This window comes from Apteryx mantelli, chromosome 4, assembly GCF_036417845.1.
Source record: "Apteryx mantelli isolate bAptMan1 chromosome 4, bAptMan1.hap1, whole genome shotgun sequence".
NCBI lineage: Eukaryota > Metazoa > Chordata > Aves > Apterygiformes > Apterygidae > Apteryx > Apteryx mantelli.
Genome location: NC_089981.1, coordinates 29,896,348 through 29,920,995, shown reverse-complemented (window position 1 = coordinate 29,920,995; position 24,648 = coordinate 29,896,348). Strand labels below are relative to the sequence as shown.

At 38.2% G+C, this 24,648-nt stretch overlaps 2 protein-coding genes across 5 annotated transcripts; both read left to right on the top strand.

Moving 5' to 3' along the window:
- The first annotated feature begins 271 nt into the window (after positions 1-271).
- LYVE1 (lymphatic vessel endothelial hyaluronan receptor 1) lies at positions 272-10,239 on the top strand. 2 transcript variants are annotated; one of them, XM_013957813.2, is made up of 6 exons: positions 272-543; positions 5,158-5,317; positions 5,423-5,484; positions 7,929-8,228; positions 8,848-8,926; positions 9,656-10,239. In XM_013957813.2, exons 1-6 carry the CDS (start codon positions 462-464, stop codon positions 9,840-9,842), a joined length of 870 nt encoding a protein of 289 aa, XP_013813267.1. In that variant the 5' UTR covers positions 272-461; the 3' UTR covers positions 9,843-10,239. The 2 variants fall into 2 exon arrangements, with proteins under 2 accessions (XP_013813267.1, XP_013813266.1); XM_013957812.2 differs by having other exon boundaries at positions 5,423-5,562.
- A 2,439-nt stretch (positions 10,240-12,678) lies between these two features.
- Positions 12,679-24,035, top strand: RNF141 (ring finger protein 141). Of its 3 annotated transcripts, none has more exons than XM_067296123.1 (6): positions 12,679-12,704; positions 15,417-15,619; positions 17,123-17,231; positions 18,269-18,450; positions 21,806-21,913; positions 23,633-24,035. In XM_067296123.1, the coding sequence occupies exons 2-6, from the start codon at positions 15,432-15,434 to the stop codon at positions 23,781-23,783; spliced, it is 738 nt and encodes a 245-aa protein (XP_067152224.1). In that variant the 5' UTR covers positions 12,679-12,704; positions 15,417-15,431; the 3' UTR covers positions 23,784-24,035. The 3 variants fall into 3 exon arrangements, with proteins under 3 accessions (XP_067152224.1, XP_067152223.1, XP_067152222.1); XM_067296122.1 differs by lacking the exon at positions 12,679-12,704 and adding an exon at positions 13,006-13,096; XM_067296121.1 differs by lacking the exon at positions 12,679-12,704 and adding an exon at positions 13,006-13,096 and having other exon boundaries at positions 15,414-15,619.
- The last annotated feature ends 613 nt before the right edge of the window (positions 24,036-24,648 follow it).

Here is a 24,648-nt window from a genome sequence, read left to right as displayed (position 1 = left end):
CTCTGTATAACTGCCTGGCATGCTGTGACACAATAGAGAATCCTTTCTATTTACCAGCTGAATAGACAACATGAGTAATGAGCTGTTAATCAGTAAAACAGGAAAAAATAGCAAAAGAAAAACTTTTTTCAAAGTGTTTACTGAATTAGCAGTCTAACAGTCTTATCTCTTTTCCTCAGCTGTGTTTTCTGAGTCAGCAGTAGTTAAATTTTCCAGAGCGCCCTACATGAAAGAAAATGTAGAGGGAGATTAGGGATTTCCAGTTAGTGACCTCACCTTTGAGTGGGATAGTCAACGCATTTGCTCTGACCTCCTTTCTATGAAGTAGCGCAGTGACAGCTGAAGTTGCTTTCAAGAAGTCATCACAAAGGCAATCTCAAAGGTGGTCTGACAGTAACCCATACTCTAATTCTCCTTAGTACAGGAGACCCTGGCTTTCTCAATTACCCAAGTTGGTGAAAATGGCAACTTATTTTGGAGTTACCTCAGCAGTGTTTTTGGTGTGGGTTATGACATTCATGGCTCAAAATTACTTTATAACAGGTATGTAAAGTTCCACTTTTTAAAGTCTCCCTGTTTAACAGTAAAGTACTTTAAAAAATTAACTACATTTGCAAACAAAATGGGGGAGGGGTGGGGAGTGTGTGTGTTAATGCGTTTGCTGGCATATGAAACCACAGGGATTTCAGAAGTCAGTGCAATGAAAAGTACTCTATTAAATGGGGAAAATCTTTCACTGTTTGTGTAGTTTAATCACTTGATAATTTTAAGTGCTTCCCAAATGCTACAGAACTGCTTGTTTTTAATTTTTGGTAATGCTTAGAGGATTAAGTTCAGATCTGCTGAAATGTGATTTTATTTTATATTAAGATACCACAGCACTTTTGCATAGTTCTCAGCAGGACATGCATGAAATCAGTTATGTGCATCAGAGATAAAATGCTATCTTTAATGCAAACTGTTCTGCTCTGATTTGGCAATATCATGACACTGTCTTGATTTGCAGCACTGAAGGAAATTTAGGACAAGAATTTTTCAGTTCATTGTCAGGGCAATTGTGCCTGTCTCTGGTTAATACAGTGCAGAAGTTCCTATTTTATTTAAACTGTCTGAAAAATTAACATAGGGAACTATCAATATCAATTTTCTCATACAGTTCTTAGATAACCCTCCTCCCCCAAGCATTATTATATGCCCATATTTTGGGGGATTTCTAAGGTTCTGAAAACCATCTTCAATTCTTCTTCTATATGTTTAGTGAAACTTGGATGTCTTCTCATTCAACTTCAATACAATAATCAACTTGAAACAATCTAGTAGCCTACTATCCCAGTAGCTACTAGGATATCTGCAGATACTCAGTGCACATCAGGGATAATCTCTTTTTTTTCAGATGTTTCACTGTAATTTTAAAGGAGTAAATGCTTTTTCTATCTATGTAAAAAAAAAAAAGTTGAAGAGATTTGATTTTCTTATCTATTGAGAGGCTTCTAAATGAAATCTGGACTAAGGGAATTAGATGCTCAACTCAAGTCCTACTAAAACTCCCCAGGACTGGAGTGCCTAACAACAGTGGTCTCCTCTAGAAATCCCAGCCATTGAATAATTCTCACTGGGAAAACCAAGAGTTTGAGTCTTAGACTATCCCTTTCAGCTATCAGCTGTCAGGACCCCCTTTAACTGGGTACCTGCCTCACCTGGGCACCAATCCACGCACCCTCTGCTCAGTGGTCCAGGAGCTTCAGTTAAGCTCAGGCCTGATGTGCAGTACTGGCCTGAGCTGTGCTGTAGTGTGCCTGTGCCCAGCCTTGACTGCTACTGTCCTGGCTTACTGACTGGGCTTCCTGCATGGACTTACACTGTAGGTAGCCTCATCTCCAGGATGGACCTTAGACATGCGTTATAGGTAGTGTTGTCTCCTGCTGCTTCCAAATGGAGTTTCTGGATGATCCCTGGACCTGACTCACTACCTTGCTCTGTCTGGGGCTGCTGGTGAAACCTGTCACTGTCACCAACCTGGCCCTGCTCAGATGCTGTGGGACTGCACCTTGGTCAGTGAGGACATTGTCCTGCCTGCGCTGTAGTCACCCTCAGCTCCTGGCTTGTCTTCCCTTGTGGCACAGCCCCACTCTTGCTTGCTCCCTGACATCAGCAGAAGGAAATTATCTCTAGCAAATCACAGTGAGAACTTGGGGCAAGGCAAGGAGGTAGCAGCAACAGCTTCCCAAAAAAGCAAGAAGAGAACCAATGCACAATAAAGCTAATACTCACACCTTGCAAAAATTGAACAGTTTTCTTCCTGTTCTGTGACAATTTTGAGTCTTGTTGTAAGACTCTTCTGTCTAGGTTTTCCCAAATTACTCAGTAAAACAGATTTGTCATACAAGACCCAAATAACGAGGATGATGTTTCTTTGTTGTAAGATTAACTAAATAGCAAAGCATAACAGACAGGTATGCACAGCTTGCAGACCCAAAAGGCTAATACGCTTTTAAAGAATTAGTCTCTCTCCTGTACAAATTCAGTCTTATTTAGTATAGAATTCAGAGGTGATTTAAGAAGTGATGAAAAGACTTGAAGAAGCTACTGTTCTCTTTCTGGCTTTCTTCCTCACATTGTAAAACTATCTGGAATTTAGATTGAAGCTACTTTTCCAAAGAACAACTTCTCCAAAACATTCTTTTTACTTCTCTATTTTTGTTAAATGCTTAGGGAATTCCAAGATAAAATGTTGACCCATGTCCTACAGTTGCTTTTCTTACCACTTAAGACTTAGTTTTCTGGTACTGAATTTTTATATTCATTTTGCTAGGTATCTGTTTTACAACTCTCATGTAAAAATATTCCTCCTGTAATTGAATCACTAAAGGTCATAACAGTTTACAAGTATCTAGACAACCTTCTAAAGTTTCAAGAAATTCCATTCAATCAGTTGCTCAGCTTTATTTGAAATTTATAAGGTAGGTCATTAAAAAACTTTCATCCTCAACATTAGATTAAAAAAAAATTTATAGTAGGAAAGATAGGAAAATAATTCATGAAGTAAACAGTAAGAGTGAAGTCTGAGCATAAAAAGTAGGAAGGGAAGAAAGGAATTAGGCATAAATCCTACAGGAAAAGTGGCTTGAAAACAAGAAAGAGGAATAGTGGAATCTGCCTTAACAGCTGAGAAATAGAGTTATTCAGGAAAACAGAAACAATTCTCAAGAAGGCAGGGAGAGTGGCCTGTTAGCAAAAGGGAATCAAGAAAAGTAAATGCTGGAGCATCTGTCTGATGCAGAAGTACCTTGGCCAAAATAAAGACATACACGAGGGCATTCATGAAAGCAGGCTGGCTGGAAGAAAGACATTTGACAGTAAAACTCAATCATCTTCACACTGGGACTGCTTGGATAGATTGAGGTCCTTGATACCTACATACATATCTTCACTGAGCAGCAATGCATCTCTGGTTCTTCATGCAATGTGCCTGGCTGGTTTTGTGTCCTGGTCAGATGCAGCTGTGGTTTGGCTGTGGGGACTGCTCAGGTGTTCACTGGCTCTACTCCATGTCAGGAAGTGCTAATGGGAGCCCACAGCCTCCATAGCTGCTGAGATAAATCCACCCAATTCAATGCTTGCCCTGCCAGGCATTCAAGTCCAGCTTAGGCCATTGAATCCTAAATTCAAAACTGGTAAAACACTGTGGACACTGGAGATATTTGGCTTGATAGTATTGCTGACCAACCCCACCATACCCATGGCAGCAGGACTGGAAAGCCTGCCTTACTTTTGGCCCTCCACTCAAGCTTAGTCAACTTTTTATCTTTATACCTTCTCATGGTGGGAGTGGCTTGGTCACCAGTTCTATCTTTTTGTTCATAAAATTCAATTTAACCTCTACTGCTGAGAAGTCATGGGGTAGATCTGCAGGCACTGCTTCATTTTCCCTCAAGAATTTGTGGATTGCCTATAGTCTGATGCCCAGATATTATGAAGTATTCATTAGCGTACATACCTGATGGTCACACAGACAGAAAAGGATATTCAACAAGCAACAGCTGTGGGTATTGGTTATCTGAAATGTTTGCAAACCTATATAAACATCAAAAATATGTCCAGTGGATCTAGTTGCATTTTGGTCTTTTTCTTGATTTTATTTTGCATTGCTATGGGAATTTTCTTCCTGATTATATGTAGTTGTCTTGAGATGATTTCTTGATACAGGTTACTCCACGTTCATTTAATGTGGCAATTACTGTATATAACTAAAAAAAAAATCATTTTCCAGTAGATGCTTCTGGTGAAATATTGATAAAAAGAAGTAATATCCTTTCCCCTTTCCTGGGTCAAATCCTGAATTCTTTTCTATGTGCTTAACACAGGCTAAGGAAGTAGAGCAGGTATAATCAGACCTAAGCTATGCATTCCCTCTCCTGGGGCAGATATCGATAGTATGCTCTCTGAAGAACCTGGATGGACCTTCTATTGAGGAGGAATTGGGAAAAGTGCCAAAAATTCACCTTACCTATTTCCTTTTCTCCTACTCCTCTCCTGCCTGCCAAGCACTCCCAGTAAATTGAACAAAGTAACTTAATTTCTATCACACTTGATAGTGGCTGGTGAAAAAAAGCATGATGCCAAACTAGAAAAAAAAGATAAATTTAGGAGGAATAAGGAACTATGACAAAATCTTTCTAGGCATACTTTCTTGTGGTTTTATTCATTCTATGACAAATTATGTATAACACCTTTGGTAGAACTCATGTTGGTGAGACTGGTATACTGAAAGAACCAGTGCTTCAGTGCAACTGTTATTTTTATTGGGGAAGGAAGGAGGGGGGGGACTGCCTAATTACTCTTCCCATTTTGCATAAATGAGTATGACAAATGACAGCATCTTCAGTAATAAGTTGACTGCGGGTAATGACTCAAAAGCCAACTGTATATGCATTTTCTTAATCTAATAATAGTCAAACCCTTTGAAATTCTGGAATATTGTGCTGAGAAAAAGTGTTTTCTTTTAAAAGCCTTCTTGCTAGAAGTTAGTTTTCTACTGTCCTTAAGCTAGGAACTTTAAATGATGTGCCATTCGGTTGAACGTGATCTTAAATCCAACGTAAGGAATAAATGTTAATGTTCAAGTACTAACCTTGAATATTTATGTCTAAATTACAGGTTCCATGCTTTCACCTTGCAGGATTGCAGGCATAGGAATTTATCTTGAGGACAAAGTGAATTTCTCAGATGCAAGTAACGCATGCAGTCAGCTGAATCTGCAATTGGCAAGTAAAGACCAGGTTGAAAAGGCATTGAAACACGGCTTTGAAACATGCAGGTATGAGACATCAATTAGTATCTGATTAGCTTTAATGCACTCCTTCACACAGTGTGAAGCTGTGAACAAATACAATATTAAAAGGATTGATCCTTTTTATTGTAGCTATGGATGGGTGAAAGATGGATTGGTTGTCATTCCTCGGATAACATCCAACAAGAAATGTGGTAAGGGCAATGTTGGATTAGTACCATGGAATGCTGAACACTTTAAAACATTCAAGGTTTACTGCTTCAATTCCTCAGGTATGCAAGCATGACAACTACATTTTTAATGTTTTAGTTTGATTTTTTTCAGATTTTCATGAAAAAAACATAACGAGTGAGTTCTTATCATTTATTGGCTCTTTTCTCCTTGATCTTAGATGTTGTCTCATTGTATCTACACCTGTTGGGGAAAAAAGTTTCCAAGAAATACAAACAGAAAATGTACATAGGTCCATTTGGTTAATGCAAATTAATAACTTGGTGCTGCCATTACAGTTCTTGAAAAAGAGATGCTTTTACCATTCTCTTGTGTCAGTACAATACTTCTAATATATTTTGATTATCTAGGCACGTTGATTTAAAAAACAGCAGCGCTCTCAAATTCATAACTAGGGTGTGTCTGTGTGCATGTGTGTATTTTTGCATTAAGACCAAGAGTGTCTTGAGGTTCTTGAGGAGAGGTTGAATCTTTTTTGAAAAGAAAGTAATTTAATGCATTAAGCTACACTAAAATATAAGCTAGCACAAGTGAACATCCATAAAACCAACAACATTCCCAATCTATTATTAATAAAATCATATAACTTCCTCTGCAAGACTTTAATCTGCATCACGCTATTTTTGAAAAGAACTGCCCTCCCCCTCCTTCTTCTTGACTGTCCATCCCCATGGATGACATTGGAAGATACAGCAGTGGAACCTGGGGCTTGATGGAAGTTACATCTTCTCAACCTAAGAGATCAGTGTTGTTTTTAATGTGTAGTATTAACTGAAGTACTTACCAGAGGTATTGTGTTCCTGCTAGCATTCTATAGCCCCATCACCTCACATCTGGTGACCATGTACCTCTGAGCTGATGAAAAGCTTGAGGATAAAGCTGTTAAGGCCACTTCTTGGCTAGAGAGACTTGTTGATGTTCCTGAGCCACTTTGATGAAACAGGGTAGGTAATATAAGTATCTGACTGCTAATAAGAGAGCACTGGAGAGAAAAAGCACCATTAGAAATGAACTTACCACTTAACCTGTCAAGTTAAAAATGACATGATTGGGCTAACTTATTTTTTCTTTACAGTTCATAGCTTTTTTTTATGGATGCATAGATGAATTAGTCCCCAGTTGGCATGCTTTAAAAGGAGCTGTTTCTGCTTGTACTGTTATTACCTCTGCTCCTTTACAATATGGTGTTTCAATGCATTAAATATATTATGCAACATTCTGCATCAGAAATATTGGGTAGGTTGGTAAATTACTTGTTTTGTTTTGCTTTAATTCAAGAAAATTATGCTGTTTTCATATATGGAGAAAGTTAAGCTTGCTGAATGGTTTGAAAATAACTTAGAGTAAGTAATGTATATTTAACATTGTGATGATTCTGCATTTCTTTATCTTAATAGCCAAACTGTTGCCTGTTCTAGACATTTCTTACCCAAAGTAGTTGGCGGAAGCTCATTCTCCTGTCAGTTTTATTTGTGGCTGTAATGCAAAAAATCATTTGAAACTATAGTGGAAAAAGTAAAAAGCCTCTGTCATTTAGCTTTTTATTCTGTGAATGAAACTGCGTCATCAGAGTCCCCACAGGGATTCATCTGGAGAACAGTACATACGTCGTTTCCCCTGTTATTTATGTCGTAATCTGGTTGTTACTTTAGTGAAATGTTTATAGCTTTTCAGAATATAGAACTCCACTAGAAACATGAATTTTCACATTTTCACAGAAGCCTGGTTCAGAACTCAGATTTTCCATTTACATATAAAGCTCCACTTGCAACCTCATTTTTATAGAGACAATATTCACATCATTTAAATAACTGCATTCCTGAGCATGCCTGAAATTAGTTTCTTTTTAGCACCCATTAGAACTGTGTCACTTTTTCATGTCTCTCTGGTGTCTGGTTTACTTGAAAGTTTTATGGCTACTTTTGTTTCCAGGAAATCAATGTAGTGTTCCAAGTGTCAGCAGCGTATGCATATGTTTTAAACTTATAAATAATCATATTTATTTTAAAACACATTATATAACTGAAATATTTTTGAAGCTTGGAGCTGCAGGTAAGCCTCCTGCTCTGCAGGAGGTTATGTTATCCTTTGTTATATAGATTATAATTCTAAGTACTTTTCAGAAGGAATCTTGTCATTGGTATGCAACCGTAAAATGAGGGTCACAGTTACCCAGAAAGGTCTTTAACTATGTGAGTAACATTAAGAATGTGCATAATCAGGGTCTTAGCCACATGTTTGAAATAGGCATGCCCTGATCTGGATAAGGCTGTCGTGACTAAACAAAGAATAATTTTCTTAAGGGGATGACCAGGAAACAATTTCTATAAACAGGTGTGCTCTACCTTAAGTAAGTGCAAAACTAACATCCAGCACAATTCTTATGCATTTCCTTTCCCTTCTGCAGATGTTCACATTAATTCATGTAAACCAGATCCAACTACACCCATTCCACCTTCATCAAGTGAACCAACGGACTTATCTACATATTCAAGCTCAGACTTGACTGAGAACATCACAGCAGTGCCTAATGCAACTGTGTCAGAACAGCCCCTGAAAAATGTGAAATTTCGTGTAATATGTGTAACCGAAACTATATTACCAACAGAGGGAACTACTGCAAAAATTCCAGAGGAATACTCACCGCTTGAATTTCCTAACTACACTTCCCATGCTGCCTTTAAGAATGATGGTGTTGTCTTTGGAGGTAAAGGCCATATACATTACTTATTTAACCAGGAAAGCTAGTTAGTCACATAGACCTTAGCAGTCAAACTGTTTAATGGGTATGTTTGCTACTCTAGCCATCCATTTTTGTACAGCTGAACCTGCAAGCAGAATAAGAATGTACAGTTCTGTAAAGGCAAAGTTTATAATGCAGATAACTTTTTTAGTAATTGGAAAGTAGAAATAAGGTCTAAATATGATTTTATACTTTCTGTTCACATTTTAATATGGAATGAAGTTCATAATGGTTAATGAGAAAGCTAACAAACACCATGTGCTCAGAGTAATGGAAAGCTCAGCTGGCTCTAAAAAATAAAAAGCAGCCAAGAAAGTTTTAAGGAGAGAAGTGATTTGCTGTTCTCCAGATGTGAGGTGTGAATAAGTAATCCTAATTTACAGCAACTGAGAAGTATACTAAATATGAGGAAAAGCATTCTGTGTTCTTGTAATTCATCATACCTTTTTTCTTCTGTGAGTGTATGTCTATGTACCTCTTACACTGGGCTACTATTAGCAGAGTCTGGATTTATATTCATGAGAAAGGCAGAATGAGGTCTATATAAAATCTCTATAGTTACCTCATTTACTTTTATCTTTAGGTATCCCCACAGCACTCCTTGTACTGGCAGTGATCTTCTTCATTATTTCAGTTGTTCTAGCAGTCTGCTATATCAAAAAGTAAGGTTTTCTTTTTTCTCTTGAACTGAATCAACTCACTGACTACAACTAGTGAATATTTACATATATAGCTAGAGCAGAGATTTAATGATAATGATATAACCATATAGAAACAAAGAACAAAATCTTAAGCCCTGTCATTCTACAGATAAACTTGTTGCTGTAGCTATTGCCTGCTTTAAAAAAAGAAACTGAAGAGAAATATTGCCCATCTTTGTTTAATCAATCATACCTACTATGGGACACTTGTAAGTCTGCCAAAATGGCAGCGTTGAAGTGTGCACCTGTTTATATACATCTGTTTAAGCAGTTGTATTGTTGTTTCTTTCTACGTCAGACTCATGGTAAAAATTTTTATTGTTGGACTATGATCATGTTCAGAAAAAAAAATTGTTGAGCTCATTTGAGTGATGCATACAGATCTTCAACATAATGGATCATTAAATCATATTAAAAAGTTGTGTGCATTTCTAACATCCTAGACCAGATAGCTTTATCATTATGTACCACAAATCCTGAATATATTGTCTGTTTAAAAACACAAAATCAAAAATATTTCTTTAAAACGCAAATTGCTTCTATGCTGATCTATCATGCCACTATTCTCTGTGAAACTTTTGCTTGCATATGACAGAGGAAACTAATTCTAGCTATTTTGTATTTTTTGTTCAGTGATTATACCAAACTATGTCAGTCCTTCTGCTATAATATCCTTTTTTCTATTTAAAGGTATAAGAAAACCTTCCCGTTTTCAAACAAGAATCAGCAAAAAGAAATGGTTGAAACTACTGCTCTCAAAGAGGCTAAGACAAATGACAAAACACCTGAGAAGGAAACAAAGAATAATGGGAAAAAGGTAGAAGAGTCTAAAACCAAGCCTGAGGCCACAGTAAAATGTGTAGAAGCAGAAGTTTAAGAGGAGGAATATACATTTCTTATTAGACATTTAAAATGAAGCACGCAGAAATTAGCAATGCTTTTAAAAATGGGTGACTGTAAATATTGGCCAGATGGATGAATGTTTTCTCTGTCTTAACATATGAAAATTTGGTGTTTTAATAATTAGATTTTTTTAGCTATAAATGCTCTTGCAAGGAACGTGGTATCTCATGTACTTGAAATCAATGAAACAGCCATCGTACAGCTCATTTTTCATCTTAAATAATAAAGAAATAATTAGGAATATCCTATTAAATGAGACGCAGTGTGTAACTATTTGCATAGAATTCAGATCAATATGTAATAGAAAAGTTTTTTATACGGCTGGAGGATGTCTGCTAAATTAATGGTTAAAATAAAATGTTGCTGCTGTAGCTCTTACTCATGTAGATTTATTTATTTCCATTGAGTAGTTGCACACTGTTTAAAAGAAGTCTGTTTACAAACAGAAGAAGTCTGTTTATGAGTAAAAAAATCAATGGATCAACCCACTGTCATTCAAATACCCAATGAAGGGTACAAAGATGCTGGTATTTATATATATTCAGCAATTAATAACTTTCTTAGATACCTTCACTATATCATAATTTACTTTTTAATTTATTACAATCTATTGTTATTCTACTTCAGATATTTGACAGGCAAAAAAACCCTTGAACTGTTTCTCAACAGTTATATTTAAGGTCTTTTGTGTATATTTAAATGTGGCTTTCATAAGAAAGATCTCAACTGATATGGGATGTTTACAGTATTTCGTAAGAAAATAAAGTATGGTAGATATGTTTGTCTGGACAATGTTTTTCTCATTAAAATTGTCTCACAGGAAAAAATCATATAACCTCAATATTACAGAAGTAATTAGCTGATATAGGAGATCAACAATAGCAGTCTACCAAATATTTTCATGAATAAATGGTTTGGATGACTTAATATGTGAAAGGAGGTTATTATGGTGAAGTAAGTTTCTCTGTAGATCGAGCAGCTTAAGAACAGTCTGAAATAGAACAGCAACAGAACTGCTAGCCTAAGTAGTGCTTTCTACAGTGTAGGGTACTGCGTTTTTAACTTTCATTTTTCTGTTTCACATGCATTTATTAATGTCCCAGTGGCTATATATTCCCCTAGACAGCAAATTTTAGTGTATTGCTAAGAGCATACTTAGAGCAGGGGTGTGGGTGTGGGTGTGGGTGATGTCCCTCATCTTGCACATGATAATGTGCCACAGAGGAGAGCAGTAGCTACGGCCGACCCGCCAGCTGAGCAGCTGTCTCCTTGGTGCGGGTGAGCACCGCAGGAACCCCACGCGGCTCTCCTCGCCTCCCGATGGCGGGGGTGACACTATGCCACGTGTGGAGGAAGAGCAGAGAGCAGGAATAAGGCCAACAGGAAAGGTCACAGGCATCGCTTGTCATGGTGGTGTTAGAGTAGAAAACGGGCTTAAGGATGGAGGCAAGACAACATTAACGGACACCAGGTAATTACAGACTTTCTTGGCATGTATTACAATGTCCCTTCCCCCTCTATCCTTTTCATGTTTTAGGAAGTAGCTGTTTTCCTATTCTTTTCCCTACCCCCAAGAGGTAATTATCTGTCACCTCTCTTACTCCCCTACTAATGTTACCTCTGTTCCACAGGTACTAACTTTATTTTCTCTCAGGTTGTCTCACAAACACTTGATGAAACTCAGCAAATTGTTCTCTAGTTCCTCTTAGGCTGGAAGTTTGTTGCTTCTGTTTTATATCTAAATATGGCTTTTGTGCCCAGAAGTGTTTACGTTTTCCATCTATTCTTGTTCATATAATAAGAGATTGCCTCAACCTGTAAATCTTTTTGTCATTTACTTAAAAACTCAGATAGCTTTCATCCTGACCTGCACATTGAAGCTTGGCCAATGCATGTAGTTTGATATGGCCCACAGCTGCCGATTTACAGCTTCCTGGAAATACGGGCCTTGACTCTCACCTACAGCCAGAACACGACATCGTGGTGCTGCCCCACATCTGTCTTTCTCTCTGTGCATAATCACAACAGCGAAGAACTGTATGGTACGTGGTTTTACAGATCGTTTATGCCAACTGTATGAAACAAAGGCTAAAATGAACCCTGCTACACTATTCTGTATGCAATAAACAACTAGTTCTGTGGTAACAATTGGGAGAAAAATACTAGTCAGCAAGTACCACATCTGAGATGGTATGCATATAATGAGTGCTACCCACTCATATATTCAAATTGGAAAGTGCAGAATGTTCTTGCTCACTGTATAACAGAATTCATGTTGATGTGCCACTATGAAGCAAACAGGAGAAAATATTTAAGTTCCAGACAAAAAGTCTCAGAAACCTAAACCCTTAACTGCAGAAATTTAAGAGAAATTCTTCACTATGTCTCCAACTTTTCTGAAGTGTCTTGCTTTTTTTTTTTTTAATACCAGATTTTCTCAAAAGATACGAAGTTCCTTGATGTCTCAGAAACGACATTATGCTTGAGCGTATCTTAAACCAATGATTCACCCCACCTCACAGGAGACCGCAGTTTGTATGCGTCATTTGACAGTAACTCCACTCGCATTCCCACAGCGCGGCCGCAGATGTTTGCTGACCTTAGGTGAAGAGGGTGGCGGGGCTGCAGGAAACCCACCGAGGCTCCCAGCCCTGGCTGAAGGTGGGGGTGGCGGCCGCAGGGGAAGTACGCGTGTCTACGTGTGAACACAAGTGGGCAGGAAGGGGAAGTACTACTCCTTTTCTCCTCTTTAAATTAAAAAAAATCTCTAGATGCATCAGGATGTGGGTGACCTCCAGGATGCTCCAGGATTTCTGTTCCTAAACTGCTTGCTATCGTTTAGTCTTCTATTTTTTTTTCTTTGTGTGTGTGAAAAGGTCGAGAGCGACTTTCCCTCTCCCTCCCGCCGCCGGCTCCCCCGCCCTAGTGCCGCCACGAGGAGGGCAGAGGAGGGCAGGGCAGGAGGGCAGGGACGGGGCCGCCCGGCCTGCCGCGCCCAGGGAGGGCGGCGGCCCCCTTGCCGCGCCGCGCCGCGCCGCGCCGAGGCGGCTTCCTCGGTGTCCTAGCAACAGCGGCGGAGCGCGGCGTGGCGTCACCGCGACGCGGCGCGAGCCCCGGAGCGCGCGCCTGCGCCCTTGGCCGAGTGTCGGGGCGCGCGGGGAGCCGCGCCCGCTCCGGTCCCGTCCGGTCCCGGCGGGGCGGCGGCGAGCAGGATGCCGGGGCGCTGGGGTGAGGGCGCTGGCGGGAACCGTCCCGCGGCTCCGCGAAGGCCTGGCGGGTGCCCCGGGGGGAGAGGCCGGGCCCGGGCAGCCGTTGGGCGCGGGCGCCCTGAGCAGGGCCGCTGCCGTGCCCGGGGGCGGCGGGGAGGGCGCGGGCGGGGGCGGCCGTTACCCGCCCGCAGGGTAACGGCTGTTGGGGGGGGGGGGGGGGCAACGGCGCCCGCCCCGCAGCGCCGGCACGTGCGGGCGTGACGCAGCCAGGCTTGCGCGTGCGGCCTGTTTGCGCGGCCGTTAAGTGCGGCCAAACGGTCAAGTGGAAACGGCCTTTGCGCCCTGGCGGGCAGGGGTCAGGGGCAAGGCTGGCGGCCGAGCGTGGGGTTCGGTGTCGGCGCCGATTTCAGAGGGACGGGCAAGGGTAAAGGCCCGACGGGTAACCTGTGCCCTCCCCGGAACGCTTGGTGTGGTCGGCTCTTCCCTACCGCCCTGTTTTCTGGCTGCTCCGCTTGGTGGTAGTACTGGCTGTGGCCGAGCTCACGGTGTTTTACTTTGTCCTGCATTTTGTCCTGTGGTACATGCCTACGTTATCTGTGATCTTTCTGATAATTGTTTTGTGGATTTTTGATCTTGGAAAAAAATAGGAAAACAAACACTAGTGCTAGTATTTCTGAATATGAGCTAGATTATTTTTGTCTAAACTATTCTGTGATTTAATTTTATTAGTTATTAGTTCAGTGGGCTCACAAGGTACTTTGCTTCCTCAGGAAGCAATTAGAGGGAGCACAAAAAATGGAAGATATGAGGTAGGTTGTGTTTGAAGGATGAAAGGTTATACTGTTGAAAGGTTGTATTTCAGAGGTATCTTCTGGGTGTATGCCAAATGCAAGGTCTAGAGAGCTTGAGAGGAAAAGACTGGAGGCTAGATTGGAAGGAGGAAAGTGATTTCTGTGGGAGTGCATCTTTCTGAGAACAGAGATTGATCAAAATTAAAACATTAAATTTGAAGTTAATTCTCTTAGGTAAAATACTAGAATATTTCATAGGATAGTGGGATAAGAAGAATATGCTTTTTCATTGTGTGACTCGCGCAGTGTTGTTCTTACAGCATGGTAGTGAAATTCTTGACAGTTGTAGGCTATTTTCTTGGGGAGGTTTATGCACAAATGTAGCTTTATATACATGCAGAATGAAATTCTGCTTTTGAATGATGTCTCTCATAAGATTTTTGTAGTGCACCTCAAATCAGATTATCTATTATTTGAACTAAGGTTGATATTCTGCAGTTAGTTTTGCCATTCTGGACTTCTATCTGTAGAAGTCTTAAAGGAAGCGAAACTACTGATTGTCACTACAAGTGTCAAACTCTGCGTGGGCAGAATTAATTTGCCTGCCTTTGCCCGTTAAAGAGCAAAGAGAAGTTTTTGGGAAGTGCCGAATGAGAGGGAACAAGAGGAGGAAACGGATAAAGACTTTTCTGGAATCAGAAGATATAAGGAAGAATCTTTTGAAGACTTCGGGGAAAAACATGAATGTAAAGGAAAGGTGAAACAGTTAAGATTAGAGAGGTTTGACCTAGTGAGTACTGTAAAACAAACTACAACTGAGTCTTGAGAGCAGGCAACCAGTGAGGCTTGACAGGATGGTTAGAGTGGAAAACATGGCTGTACAGAGGGGTTTTTTTGCAGGAACTTGTTTATGAATTTCATGTCCTTGCAGAAAATTTTGCAGAATAGCATCTTCTCTTGAATAGTTCAAGATTTTGTGCACATAAGGACTATGCTAATTTCACTGATTTTTTGAATTGATTTAGATTGATGTGAGTCTCTTATCTTACAAGTTTTAAGAATGTTATGAGAAATCTTTTGATCTGACAGACAGTTGATATACAAAACCTAATTCATATTGTAATGGCTGTGTACACCCAGGTGTTAATATGCTTATTTGTGAGTATTTTGACTTTCACACAAGAAGATTTTTTTAGGAAGATCAAAGATTGTCATAAATCATCATCATCTTGTGATTTTCTTTTCCATTACATCAGATGTATTTACATGTGTATTGGAGTTGCTGAAAAATCTGTATGAGTAAACGATCTCTATTTAATACAAATGATGCTGTAAGGAAAAGAATATAGTTTTCAAATTATTAATGCCACATCCCAGTTTCTTCCAAGTATTCTGCTTTGTTTCCAATTTGACTGTTATTCAAATTGTGCCTAGAATAATTAGACTGGTTAGGGGGTAGCTAAACTCTTAAACTAAAAGAAGAAAATGAGAGCAGTTATTCATAAAACACACAAATATAACTTTTACTCTTTAAAATATTTTTAGCAGAGACTCTACAAGTGAATGAGAACTTCCTTCTTCTATGGAGCTGAGGTGAAGAACTTCACCATGGGTCAACAAATTTCAAACCAGACACAAACTGTAATTAACAAGTTGCCAGAAAAAGTAGCAAAGCTTGCCTCTTTGGTTCGAGAAAGTGGTTTCTTAACCTATGAAGAATTTCTGGGAAGAGTAGCTGAACTTAATGATGTGTAAGCCTTACTTTTTTTTTTCTTTTATGTTTTAAAGAGAGCTTGTGTGCAGTATATTCTCTTGCGCTGGCTAAACCAGAACTAGGCATCTGGTTTTCAGATGTTCCTTTCAGTTCTTAAAGCTTCTATAATGGTTGTAATTACACTTTAAAAACAGAACAGTTTCTCCTCCTTAAAGTCACTTTTCTGCAGTACTTTTCTTCCAGCAGGCGTTGCTCCTGTCTCATAAGTTCACAAGAGGTAGACATTTAGCACTATTTTTTTGGTCGTGTTACTTATCTCACATGCTCTTCCCTGTCCCCCTCCACCAACCCCCTAAAGATGCAATGCTGCTTCATCTCTGCACATCACCTTTGGCAGGAAGTAGCAATATGACCCCTGTAAAGAGCAGTACAGCTACACTGGGGAGGTAGCCACCTCAGACAGAACTGTTTCTCACTCTCTCTCCCAATTCTGTGGGCGTGTTCCTCATTAAAGATGTGACCTGCCTCAGTGTTTGGAAACCACTGACCAAGATAATTCTAAACAAAAGGCTGCGGAAGTAAGGCTTTTTATAGCTTGCCTTTTGTTTGACTGATATATTGGTAGTTAAAAGAAGCCAACAAAACAGCCGAGTTATCATTTTCACTCAATTTTTGTAGTATATAATGAGGCCAAGGGGAAAAGTACATGCTCAAAAGGGGTTATGTAGCATGTAGGTTTTGGTAGTGTTTGATGTTTAACTGTAATGTGAATTTATATTCAGTTTAGAAATTGCTTTGTACAGTGTCATGCTTTTATGAATGACTACTGCACCTTCAATAACAGGTGTAGTAACAGGTAGCTGTCTTCTGAGTAGATAATAAATGGATTTTGAAGAACATTACCTTATATTCTACCTGCGAATTTGAGTATACTTCAGTATGATTAACTCCAAAATATCGCTGTCATTCAAGGTTTTTATTTCTTTACAGTGTTTGCTTCAGCCTGAAAGTAAAATATCTTGTTCTGATTCTTATGAAATAGATCATTTTGTCTGTGTTCCTTAAAAAAAAAGTCTGGGTCACCTGAAGCTTACTCCTTTACTGTTAATATATACTAACAAAAATACACCATATTTGCATGAGTTGATACTTGCATGGTTTTCACATACATGCTAAGTAAATACTTTGTTAGATTGGACTACAAGATTGCATGATCACTCTAATAAACAATGAATGTATATATAAATGAAAATGTCTATAAAGGATACCTGTTTGCTGATGGTGGATCAGAAGGCTTGCACATCATTTTGTGAAATATACTGTGCAAATTAAAGTGAAATGAAATATGTATTTTATAGTGAAGGACACACAAAGGAGGTCACTACCCTTAAATTTCATGTATCCATTTGGGCAGTAATGATAAAACCTCTTTAAGGATAAAAAGCATATGGGTAAACAATAAATAATAACAGAATATCTGAGGTTACTCATCTTTGCATGTCTAGCACATGATGGTAGACTTTTTTTTTTTTTTTTCCAGGACTGCAAAATTGGCTTCTGGACAAGACAAACATCTGTTATTTGAAGTGCAGCCTGGTTCTGATTCTTTTGCTCTCTGGAAAGTGGTTGTTCGGATAGTCTGTACTAAAGTAAGATTGTTGAAAACTTTAACTTGATTTTTTTTGTGTGCAGATATTTGGGGAGGTCGCTTTTACTGGTAAAATCCAACAGCTGTTAGATATTTTTTGAAAATATACTTTGATACAGATGATATATTAACATGCTATTTGAGATGAATTAAGCCTAAATTCTAGGTTTCTGTAAAAAGTGGGTTAACAGATACATTTTCATGACTAAGTTTAAAGGAATGACATCTTCCCTCGCTAGTTATGAATTAAGGTGATTTGTGAGGTGAAGCTATGGAAATCAAATAATACAACAAACTGGGAACTGTGTAGTTTGATAGTAGTTGAAATTAGCCAGCAGATTCAAGCAGTATTAATTGAACTAGCATAACTGTATGCAGCTTGGGTTTTTTGTTTTTGTTTGTTTGTTTGTTTTTAAAGAAAGCCAGACTAAAAGTTAAATACTTATTATTAGTTTGAAGACCATGACAAAGCTTACTAGTTTACTCTTTCTAACTTGGAGACTTTTTCCCTTCAATATCCTATCAAGTAACATCTTCAGATGATCCTGAAGCCACTAAGCAATTTTAATCTGGAGTTTGAGTTAGGCTAACTCTCAAACTTTTTTGTTCTTAGTGTATATTTAAAGGGAGCTTTTGTTTATTCTTTGGATAGTAAGACGAGATTTTCATTAAGGCAACCATTATTGCAGGCAATTTAAGTTCTAAATGTGAAATAACTGATCATTCTGTTTCTTGTACTAACATTAACCCAGTTTCTAGGCATCAGGTCCCTATTTGCTTATAACTTAATCTGATCGAATAATGACAGTAATTGTCTTGTCATGAAAATGTAGTCCTAACTGTGATATTCTTCTTAATGGAATGGAAAGGAGGTCTGTTTGCAGATCTTACCTACTGCTGAAGTGGATTCAGATCTGCTAAAATTGTGATGGGCCCTTGAGAAAGTAGCTATTGACAAGAAATGCAGTGCATAAAAAATTGTCAGCAATGTCAAATACAAATCTAATGCATAATTGTTAATATTTCTTGTATCTTAAGATAAATAAAACAAGTGGCATTGTGGAAGCTTCCAGAATCTTGAACTTGTATCAGTTCATTCAACTTTATAAAGACATCACCAGTCAAGCAGCAGGAGTTCTTGCACGGAGTGGTGCTTCTGAAGAAACTGCTGAGTGTTTGACGTCTGTGTCATCTTGTCAGGCGAGCTTATGGATGGGAAGGTATTTTGATATACTTTAGCTTCTGACCACAGTTACAACATAAATATTTTGGAAGTTATGTGTAAAACCTGATCTACAAACATGTAGTTAAAACTGTATGTGGTTGGCAGATGCAGACTTTGTAATCATCGCAAATATTAATAGCACACCTTCTTTTGTAACAAGAGAGCTACAATGTACTTGGGTGAATTTCTGTCAGTGCTAGGCTACTTCAGCTTCAGAACAAGCATTTTAGTGGTCAGCTCTAATATAAACTTGGTATATGTTGAATCTCTTGAATAAGGAAACAGGAGGAAATGGAATCAGCTGCAGCTACAAATCTATGGGTTTTGACAATGTTTGTTTAAACAGGTTTTGTTATTGTTCCACTTAAACTTTCTCTTCCTCTTTTACATTTTGGCATGTGAAAGTTTCCATCTGTTGCCACTAGAAACTCATCAGTTACAGTAATAATTTAACTGGCAAGACTGGAAAAATGTGAACTGTCTCACACATGTTGACATCCTGCTTTGTTAACAAGAGGAAAAGCAAAAAACTGAGGTCAACACCTGCAATGACTTCAGTTCAGACTGAATGTAATAGCAAGAATCTTCTCACCCTTTCCCTATGTGGAAATGTTGCTCTTGGTAATGCCTTACTTCTGACTTTCTGAGTTAGTTCAGAGTTCTAATTTAGTTCTGAGGTAAATTTTAGAGGAAAAAGTAGTAAAGGGAGTAGTTCTCTGTGAAACCATGCTGTATTTCTGTATAGTATCATTCAGTGAAGAACTGATAGCCAGGAATTTTAACAAAACAAGTTATTGAGCTAGTTAGCTCAAAAGCTGGTTAACTTTAAAAATGTCAAACTCCAGCTGTTAGAACGAGAAAGGTGTTGGCTATCTTGTTATTAAAAAAATAAAGCCCCCTGATTTTTGTATGTCAAGTGCCTTGCAGAATATGCTCTTTCCATTTATTTCCTGTTTCTCTTGTTTGGGAATGGATAATCTTAAATTATTGGCTGTCCTGAATTATTAAAATGCTAGCATTAGGTAGCAAATCGTGGGCAAGTTTGGAAAAAGATACCTCCCTGCTCTTTCTCAAAGATGCATGGTTGTACTTTTGTGCACATATACATCTAGAAAAGTCCTTTTACTTAAAAACAAACAGATTGTTATGCAAAACAAGCTCATGTATTGCTAAAGATGATGAATACATACAAGATTTCCTAGATTAACTTCTTTTTCAATCTTCAGATTTTGAGATGGGGAAGATGAGCACCCGTTGTTTGTGTTTTTAAACTTAATTGCTTGAGGTGGTATTACTGACAAATAACTGACAATAACATATTGTCAATAACAAAAAATAATACTGACAATAACATTTTTTAATATACTTTTCTAATATGCTGGAATTTAGTGAGCTAGCTTGGTCCAGTTGTATTTTATCCCATTTTTTCAAGTCATTAAAATAAATAAAGGCTAAAGCTCTTTTAAGTATTTTATACCTAGGAAATCTTATGTTTTGTTTTTCTGTGAAATCCTCACATTTACCTAAATTCTTCTCACCTTTAGATGTTTTTCAGCTCTGCGAGAGCTGGCAGTCATTGTCCAAAAATAGCAAATATTATCTGTTTCATTCTTCTTTTTATCTTAACTTCTTCCACTGGAATAATATCCCATTTCTTTAGAACATCCACTTCCTAAACAGAGCGTTCCAAAATATCCGTAAGTGCTTTACTCCTCCTGATATTGAAGAGACAAGCATTTCCTTAGTTTGTAACCCTTGTATTTTATCATTTCTTCAGCAACTTAATCCTATGGCTAAACCTTGGCTTCCAGAAAGTTGATAAACAGCGTGCCTGTTTTAAGTATAATTGCCTGTATATACACCAACAAATCTCAAAATCTGAAGTATTGTCAAAGGAAAGTACTCAGAGTTGCGTGGGGAAGGGAAATAGAAGGGAGCAAGACCAAAGAACATAGTGGGCTAATCAACAGGTTAGTTTTTGGAAGCGGTGGTCCTCACTATATGTGAATCACCATCTGTATTTGTACAGAAAATCTCCTAGCAATCTAAAGTAATTTCTCAAAAAGCATATTGGAAAGGAAACCCCAAGGGCCTACTGAAGAATAAAACAAAAGCATGTTAACTACTGGTTAATCTGTTGGCTAATCTGTACAGTTAATAAACTTGTTCTGTATTTGAGTAGCTCGCAGGATACCTAAGCAAAAGCTTGTTCAGTCAATAGTCGTTAAGGTGGCCAGCCTCTCCTGAAATGCCATGCTTTCTACAGTGCTACTCTGCTCCCCTAGTCAGAGAAGGAATCCCCAGATCAGGATTTTTGAAAATCCTGTACTCTCTGAGGGCACTTAGCTGGCTGTCTTGGATGTGAGTCTTGACTATAAAGTTAGGGAACTTTATATGTCTAGTTGGGTCAATGAAAGTAGAGGATTTTCTGCACCTTTTCCACTTTTGAGAAATTTTGATGATACAAACATCTGAGATGCTACCATTATGAATGTTAGATATAGATATGTGAGCTATTATTTGAAAGATAGAGAGACAGATAGATAAAATGAAAATGGCTATCCCAGTGAGTGATCTAAAGTTTGAACACCTTCCCCCCCCCCCCCCCAAACAAACCACCTAGAAACTTAGCTGGAAAAGCTGCAGTAACAGTCAGCATTGGGAGAGAATCCTAATTTGGAGGAACAATCTAGATGGATGTATTTCAAGTTAAAACCAGCCTTCTAAATCTAATAACTAGTTAGCTCTTGGCATTTTGATTGCATGTGAAATAAGTGAGCAGGCAATCTAGTAGTGATCCTCTTAACAGATGTGTTTTTGTCACGTTATCTAGGATATAAGCCAGTACACAGAAATTTGACAAAGTTCATTCTCAAATACTTTAGCCTGGCACTTTGTCAAAGGAAGGCAGATTTCTTCTGCCTTTAATATAAACAGTGTTTCCATTCTTTGGCCCAGTCATGTGATACATAACAGTTATAACTTCTCACACTTCCCTCTTGTTCTGAAAAACATTTTGCATAACCCTTTTTAATACCAAAAGCACAACCTGATGGAAAAAATAAATGCATATTCTTCCTTAAATTTTAGTTCATTTGCTGCTGTTTGCTGATAGCTTAAGGCTGTGTCTCCTGACTTAGGCCAGGGCCAGAATGATCTAACTACTTCATCCACAAAATTAAACTTCTGTTGTTGAGAAGCACAGGTATTCTCTTCTGTCCATCACTAGTTACTATGAAAAATGTAGTAACTAGTCTAGTCATATAACAGAAGGAATATCTTAGCTGATCAGGTCATAAATATAAAATGTATTAGTAATCTGGGAGAAAATACTGTCTTCTCTTGTGCAGGGTTAAACAGCTGACAGATGAAGAGGAATGTTGCATCTGCATGGATGGGCGTGCTGATTTGATCTTGCCATGTGCTCACAGCTTCTGCCAGAAATGCATTGATAAATGGTAATACATGTTAAAGGATATTCATTATTTTATAGTATGTACTGGGAGTCTGACATGTTCGAGTTTGGTCTGACATTCCTCAGTTCCTGTATAATTTAATGTCTAAAGATATTTACCAGATAATATACACATGATAGATAAGAAGCTTGAATAAAATTAGATTGCAGCAGAAGGAAGGAAGGATTTCAGAATTTGTAAGCATCTTATGCAGAATTTCATTTTGGAAAAAAATGTGAACATGATTTTCAGCATTTTTTTGTAGTTTCTTACCTCTTTATTATCATAAAATATAATTCTTGTATTCTTGCTCGAAAACTGGAGAAAAGAGGATATACACTTATGCTAACCTCTTGATATACTTCACAAAATCTCATACAATGCTTCTTTTAAAGAAAATGAATCAATAGTTTGTTAGAGTATACAAATGTAAAGGCAAGTTGGACCATCTTACTACTATTTGGGGAATAACTATCAGAGGGGTTTTTCTGCATATGATATGCTTTTACTTGAAACAAATACCATTCAGTTTGCTAATTAAATGTATCAGAGTTTTTCTAGGAAAAGATTTCTTCTTAATAGCAATGCCTTGAAATTTATGTATAACATCCATTTACAATATACGTTCAGTCTAATACTAAACTGAACAGCTTTTCAGCTTCTACATCAGTCTGATACATTAGCTGTTGGAAATCTAAGAGAGAGAAAAATTGCTCTGGGGAGGAACATAGCTCTCTCCACTGGCCATAAAGAAGACCTACAGGGATTAGGCAGGTATTCTGGCAGTCTAGCCCTAGGTGATACAGATATTCTCAGTTAAGGGCTTTTTTGGCTAGTTAAAGCAAATGATTTAACATTCCAGTCTTATATTTTGTGCATATGAATTTTGTTTTGTGACTTTTTCAAATGCTTAACATGGAGGCTACTCTTGTAATACCACACTTCCACAAGAATACCACTAGTAAAAACCATTGGATCTCAGTGTATAAGCAGTCATCTCTCTTTTCTGGGAAGACTTTTGAACATCTAATAGCATTACAGGGGTTAGTTTAGCTATTCTGTTGGAGAGTGGATTACGTTCTGCTGTGGCTAATGCATCAACAGACCTGATAGTGAGCTTCCAGTTATACCAGGTTTTTTTGGTATTTGATTTTTGAATCTAGGTTCAGCCCTTCTTCTTTACACACCTAACAGAGGCTCTGAGCCTAGAAGCATATTTTTGGGGAGCCCTGAATTAGTGGGGGGGCAGGAGGGGGAATGGAACCTTGAGGGGCCAATTTCAAACTTCAGTGGACTGAATGGGACCCAGCGAAGATTCTTCTTTCTCTTTACATAGGAAACTTATGGGGACTGGTTTCTAAGGTAGCTCAGCTGAGTGTCTGAAGAAATGAAGAATTAGCTTAGACCATGGATTTTGATTTAAACTTTCTGGACAGGTGGCTAGATGTATTCTGTTTAACCTGAGCAAACTTGATTCTGAATAACTGAGGAACATGATTCCATATTTATCACTCAAAAACTAGAATTGCATTCAAAATTTTTGGCCAGTCTTCCTCTCAAAAAAAAGTCTAAACAAAAAAAAAAAGCTGTAAGTGATCTAATCCAATTAATCTGTCCAGTCTTGAAGTTCACACTGGGGGGTTTTGTTTAGGGTTTTGGGGGCTCTTTCAGCCTGGAAGAGATCATAAATGAAAAATACTCATTTCTCTGGCTTCCTAACAGGAGTGGTCGTCATAGGAGCTGTCCTGTCTGCCGTCTGCAAGTGACTGGGGCAAGTGATTCTTGGGTGGTTTCAGATGCGCCTACAGAAGATGATATTGCTACTTATATACTTAACATGGTAGATGAGGCAGGCCAGCCTCACAGACCCTGACACTGGCCAGCAAGCTGACAATAGCAGAAGCACTTGAAGCTTTCATTTTCATGAATATCTGTTTTTATCTCCTGTTGCCATTCTTCCAATGCTCTGTCTTTTACTTGTCGTCTTGGCTGCTGTGAATCTATGCTGCTCTTTTAAAACACAGGGTATATGAGCCAGTGTACGTGTGTGCAGTCTTAATTATTAATCTGTAGTTTCAATAAACTCTTTGATTATTAACATTAAAAGGGGTTATTTTAACAATGATTACTGCTATTATTAAGTAACAATTTGACTACTAAATGAAGCTATTTGTATTAGCACAACTGCAACTGCTGTTTGAACATCACAAAGTGTACTGCTACAGGAGATGCAGCATCTAAATAGGTGTTACTGTGAGGTCAGGTGGCTTGACCTCACAGATCTTATTCTTAAAAGCAGTCCCTTTTACTTTCCTGACAAATATGAATACAGATAGTGAGTTAGGACTAGTGATTGTTAATTTGAAATTTTGTTGCTGAAACTTGAGGACCTCCCACTGCCCCTTTTTTTTCTTCAGTAGCCAGTTATTGCTCCTTCTAGTGTTTACAGGTACTGATTTCAGTCTGGTCCATGATGAGTTTTAGTATTAATTATTTTAAATCTATTTTGGAGAGTATAGACAGCTATGTAAATGTACTTGTGCTTTTCCCTTATTCTCTTAGCAAGATAATCTCTTCAAATACTTTTTTAAAATTCGATATTTAGCATAGTCTCATTAGCTTGGAAACACTAAACAGTTTCATACACAATTCTAAAAAAGCAAATCAGTTTTTTTCTATAGCTTTTTGATCCAAAAAAGCCAAAAATAGATTTAAACATGAGGCATATCTGAAAAGAA

Coding starts and splice junctions, on each gene's coding strand:
- LYVE1 (XM_013957812.2), top strand. CDS start 462: ATGGCAACTTATTTTGGAGTTACCTCAGCAGTGTTTTTGGTGTGGGTT. Junction 544..5,157: donor TCAAAATTACTTTATAACAG/GTATGTAAAGTT, acceptor TCTAAATTACAG/GTTCCATGCTTTCACCTTGC. Junction 5,318..5,422: donor CACGGCTTTGAAACATGCAG/GTATGAGACATC, acceptor TTTTTATTGTAG/CTATGGATGGGTGAAAGATG.
- RNF141 (XM_067296123.1), top strand. CDS start 15,432: ATGAGAACTTCCTTCTTCTATGGAGCTGAGGTGAAGAACTTCACCATG. Junction 17,232..18,268: donor TTCGGATAGTCTGTACTAAA/GTAAGATTGTTG, acceptor TTGTATCTTAAG/ATAAATAAAACAAGTGGCAT. Junction 18,451..21,805: donor GCGAGCTTATGGATGGGAAG/GTATTTTGATAT, acceptor TCTCTTGTGCAG/GGTTAAACAGCTGACAGATG.